Source organism: Toxorhynchites rutilus, chromosome 1 (genome assembly GCF_029784135.1).
Source record: "Toxorhynchites rutilus septentrionalis strain SRP chromosome 1, ASM2978413v1, whole genome shotgun sequence".
Taxonomy (NCBI): domain Eukaryota; kingdom Metazoa; phylum Arthropoda; class Insecta; order Diptera; family Culicidae; genus Toxorhynchites; species Toxorhynchites rutilus.
Genome location: NC_073744.1, coordinates 36,152,350 through 36,157,418, shown reverse-complemented (window position 1 = coordinate 36,157,418; position 5,069 = coordinate 36,152,350). Strand labels below are relative to the sequence as shown.

Genomic DNA, 5,069 nt, shown 5'->3' with positions numbered 1-5,069 from the left:
ATAGGCATGACAGTATGGATTTGCAGAAGGAATGAATACAATTTTAAAATGAAAATTATGAATGAACATGATTTTTCCTTAATCAAATTAGTACTCTATGTAAGTGAAAATCATCATTGCCTGCAAGTGGTGAAAAAACGTCATAAAAAATATGTTTTGAGATAATTTTATATTATAATGACAAGTTTTTTTGAGAATATCTGAACGTCTATAGAAAATAATTCAAATTAGGGTCATGACAACGTACTTTAAGTAGAAAAAATTATGCCAAGAAAAAAAATTCATACAAATTTTAGCAAATATAAACTGATTCGGGCCGACTAATATGATAGAGAATAGTTTGCCTCATACAAACTAATGCCGTATCTAGATGTCGATACCTAATCGTCGTCATCGTGAATAGGTAACAGCGTTACGGTCGTTGTTAGGTCGATGTTTTTTTCGTCGATTAGATTGTGGGTTGGTTTGTGCCATTTAGTACGTCTATTACCATAGACGATAAGTTTGGGATGTAAAACGAATCTCAGCCCCAGAAATGTAACGCTAAAAAAATCTATAAGAACTGAAAAAAAATAATCAGAAATCGCAGTTATTTCCAAAAAAAAAAATGTTGGTAATTGTCATATTTCAGTACTTATAGACCTCTTCTGCACCAAGATGAAGAATATACGGTGGAAAGATTCATGGTCGTATTAAACTTTGATTGTATTGGCTACTAATACATTAGATACAAAAGATAGAAATTTTACATACCAGGCATACCAGTCAGTTACTCTAATAGTACAAAATTGAATGTGTGAACGAATAACTTTGAAAAAAGATATACAGAAACTAATTTCCAAAATAATTTTCGCATTTTAATTTTCTTTGATTTCTTCTTTTATCAGAAATAGTATTCTAATGTCTACTATGTTTGGACTTTAGAGTAACTACATGGAAGCTTATCTCTTGTCAGCAATTGTAATTACTTTTTCCACAATTAGGGTGTCATTCATCTAAAATTTAGACGCAAGCGGAAAACCTTCCATCTCAATCTAAGTCATACGGAGTCAATTTGAACTGCATTTCACATGGAAAAAAAAATTGCAACCTTTTTCCCCACGTACTGTCAAATGTCTCTCCGTCAAAGGAACAAAAGATTCTGTGACTCTGACTTTGTTCATTTACATTTTTGGTCGACGTGGCAAGAAGTGAAATTGAATAGAAATTAAGCTTAGAACACCTCGATAAAACTGAAATTTCAATTTCTGCTAAAATGTCAGTTGGGCCCTTATGATTTTGAACGCTAACATTTATTTAAGAAAAAAACTAGGTCGTTCATTTCATCTGCTTATTTTTACCTTTAATAACAATGCTTTTCCTGGAGGCGATCTGGCGTAGTAGTAACATCCATACCTCTCACGCTAAAGGTCACGAGTTCAATTCTCACTCCCGACATTCTTCCAAAATGGAAGCTAAAAGTGACGAACCGGCCAAAAGTGTTAAAAGTCACTATACACCCATACCTCGCTATACGGCCGCTCTTTATACGGCATTTCCATATAACGGCCCTCTGCAATTCAGGCACGTTTTCGATTTACGGCCTAAAATGTTTTTGTTATAACGGCAAAAAAATGCGGATTGGTTCAAAAACCACTTTTTTACAGGAGTGAACAAATGATTCCTTATACGGCGTTTCGCTTTGCGGCCAAATTTCGTGGAACGTATCTATGCCGCAAAGAAAGGTATATGTGTAATAGAGAAAAAAAACCTTTCCTATGTAGTGGACTATTATAAGAAAAGTAACATACATAAACAAAATCTGTGACGTCACAGATTTAAAAATTTTCCCACCTTTCATTTTTTATCTCGCTATCGTTCACGACCGGTACTGAAAAAGTGTTACAAAACATTAAAATGACGCACACCATTAAATTCGGTCATTCAGTTGTGATACAAAAGTCAGTTTAGTGTTGTCTCGAAGTTGTGTAAAAGTTTAATTCTTTTTGTTGGAAGTGTACAGCTCGGTTTGCCGTTGATATTAGAGAAACATCTAGAAATATCGAAACTTTTTCGGATTAAGTTAACCATAGAAATCAATATTTTTACTAGCTCCTACGTAGGTTAACACATTAATACAAGTTTCTTGGCAAAGAATCCTTGTTATATCCATAATAGGAAAAAAAAATCGCGCGTACAAATACTAGGTTAAGAGACGAGACCGATCTGAGGAAATGGTAAAGGTGAATTGTTACAATCGAGGCTGTGGCCAGAAATTTGACCCCGAAGATAATAAAGATGGTAAGGTGTTTATACTGTTTTGAAGTGATGGAACACAAAATTCCTATACTTAAATTTCTTATTAGATTCGTGTTTGCATCATCCGGGTGTTCCGTTCTTTCATGACGCATACAAAGGATGGTCATGCTGTAACAAAAAGAGCGTTGACTTCACGCAGTTTATGGATATAAAAGGATGCACCAGAAGCAAGCACTCCGAAGTAAAACCTCCAGAGCCGGAAAAGCCACCGAAACAGGAAAACGAAGAGGAAAGACCAGTGGCAAAAATTCCAGAACCAGTAAAACGGGATGCGCTCGTCCGGCCACCATGGGAGAGTCCGCTCACATTTTTAGAGCCCATTGTTGCACCAGCCGTTAAGAAACAAATAGACGAACTTCCAGCCACTGCGGTGGCGACGAAGAAAAATACTATTGATCCGTCGCAAATCCCTCTCGGAACAGTGTGTAAGCATGTGGGCTGCAACTATGTCTATGAGGCAAATCAAAACGACGACAAAGCCTGCGTGTTTCATCCTGGCGTACCCATTTTTCACGAGGGAATCAAGTATTGGTCCTGTTGCCAGAAAAAAACCTCCGATTTTACCGCATTCATGAATATTGTTGGATGCGAGACGGGAAGTCACAAGTGGATAAGCGAAGATGACGAATCGAAAGCTATCAAATGTCGTCTAGATTGGCATCAGACCGCTACGCAGGTAGTGGTTACGGTATTCGCAAAAATGTACCATTACCAGAAGAGTACCGTTCAGTTGAATCCGATTCGGCTCGCCATTTGCCTAGTGTTTCCACAGCAGGATAATCAAGAGTATAAAACTGATATAGAACTAAGAGGGGTAAGTATATTTTTAATCTCGATTGTATTTAAATTGATGTAAATTTTTCAACAGGTAGTTGATGTGAGCAAGTCCAAGGTGCAAATGTTTGGTACAAAGGTGGAGATCACCATGATTAAAGCGGAACCCGGAACATGGTCGAAGCTAGATTTTCCACGGGAGAGTAAACCCAATGCAGAGCAAATTCAGAAGCAGTTGGAAGAGGAAAAGCGAAAAGAAGAGGATGATGATTCAGACGTGGATCTAGACGACATCCAGCCGGCGTGTAGTACAGCTACACTCAAGGAAATCAAATGATCCGTACTGCCACCTAGCATAAAAAGAATGGAAAGCAGAAAGGGTCTCAGAGACCGAACTACTAAACTGTGTTCTAAAATAAACTCAATACAATAGTCATTCGATAATTTGACTTTTTCAACAGGATTTATGTTTAAGAGGGCGTGCGTTAATTGGGCTGCACAGCTGTTGTGTATCAATAATAGACGTCATCATCAATTTGAAGTTTTACAGCCCAGTTTGCGAGTATAATTCGATAATTGGGTTGATTTTCCGGCACATTTAAGATAGGATTACTGTATATTAATATGTCCTCGAGAAAGGCTTCCGTTATTTCGACGATGCATTATATTTCGACTGAATCTCAACGAATTCACCGTAAATATACATCCATATATTTTGGTTCCTTAGCAAGTAAAGATAAAAACGAAACAGACAACGGTACAATAAGTGCTTGATTCACTTCTCATCCGGCACATAGTCCTCATCATCATCGTCTTCATCCGAGTCCAACTCAAGATCTTCGATGTTTTGGAAGAGCGATTCGTCAATCCGAACGTTCTCGATTGGTTCGCCAGCGTCCATCAGGAATTTCAAATCCGACTCGTTCAGTGTGTTATCCTGTAGGAACAACTCTTTGCCGGTGAGCTTCCGAACTTCCCCATGTATCTTCTCTCGTTTTTCTGTGATTCCCATCTCCAGCTCGAATTTGGTTTTCCACACCATAAACGATTCCACCGAAACGCGGGTTCCTTCGAACTTTTTCCTCTCTTCTTCATCCACACGCCGTTTGGCTTCAAGTTTTTCGTTTTCCGCCTCGCTCTTCAGCTCGTCGTATTTACAGTTCAACCACTCTTGGGCTGAACTTACCAATGAGAAAATCATCTCGATGCCTAGATTTTCTTGGATCTGGAATAAGATCACATGTACATTATTACTACCTTCAGTCATCCAACGTCGACAACTCACCGTTTGTTGAATGTGCTCAAGTAATCCCTCTTCGTAGCCATCGCGGAAGTTTTCGGGATCCTCTATTTCCACTAACGGGGCTGTGTCCGGATACGTTTCGGTGTAACTGAAGATAAGCTTGCAGGATAGTCCATCAGTCTCCACTTCCGTATCGTACTCAGTGGTTGCGATTGGCAGCTTGAACCGATGCAGTGGCTCGGTTGCTAGCAACTCCAGCTCACCACAGTAGATCGAATCTAGTGCTTCGATTTCATTACACTGATCCTCACGGTGATTACGCTCCATTGTGTCTATGTAAGAAGCAGTTTCGATGGTAATTTTGGGGCAGAAATGCTTCGAGATAGCCGGTACCGTAGATGTTGATCTATGTTCTGCAGAACTACTGCTTTTATTTTAATCCAAATTGAAGGCAGCGTGTGAAACGACGTTTTTGCTTTACCTGAAGGCACAATCATAAACATAACACTGTGATTGCAAACTGATCAATTTCAAAAGAAATATTCACCTAAAGAATGGGTAATGTTATGATTTGAACTAAAATCCATTTCCAAGAATTGCTTGATTTGTTGCAAGGAGCTGGAATTGACAGGTGGTTCGTTTTCGACAGTATGATGATAAGACATGGATGATGCGAGAGGGGATGAAAAATGACAGCGGCTTTTTTTTGTTTACAAAGTAGATCAAATCTTTATGCTACATAGCGGTCCCCACC

The 5,069-nt window shown here is 38.7% G+C and overlaps 2 protein-coding genes across 2 annotated transcripts; one reads left to right on the top strand and one right to left on the bottom strand.

The window, feature by feature from the left end:
- The first annotated feature begins 1,922 nt into the window (after positions 1-1,922).
- On the top strand, positions 1,923-3,613 carry LOC129762633 (cysteine and histidine-rich domain-containing protein morgana). The gene is made up of 4 exons (XM_055761095.1): positions 1,923-2,098; positions 2,158-2,280; positions 2,346-3,112; positions 3,167-3,613. The coding sequence occupies exons 2-4, from the start codon at positions 2,214-2,216 to the stop codon at positions 3,407-3,409; spliced, it is 1,077 nt and encodes a 358-aa protein (XP_055617070.1). The 5' UTR covers positions 1,923-2,098; positions 2,158-2,213; the 3' UTR covers positions 3,410-3,613.
- A 105-nt stretch (positions 3,614-3,718) lies between these two features.
- LOC129762634 (RWD domain-containing protein 1) lies at positions 3,719-4,824 on the bottom strand. The gene is made up of 2 exons (XM_055761096.1): positions 4,358-4,824; positions 3,719-4,297 (listed from the first exon to the last, which is right to left on the bottom strand). The coding sequence occupies exons 1-2, from the start codon at positions 4,640-4,642 to the stop codon at positions 3,848-3,850; spliced, it is 735 nt and encodes a 244-aa protein (XP_055617071.1). The 5' UTR covers positions 4,643-4,824; the 3' UTR covers positions 3,719-3,847.
- Between the last annotated feature and the right edge of the window lie 245 nt (positions 4,825-5,069).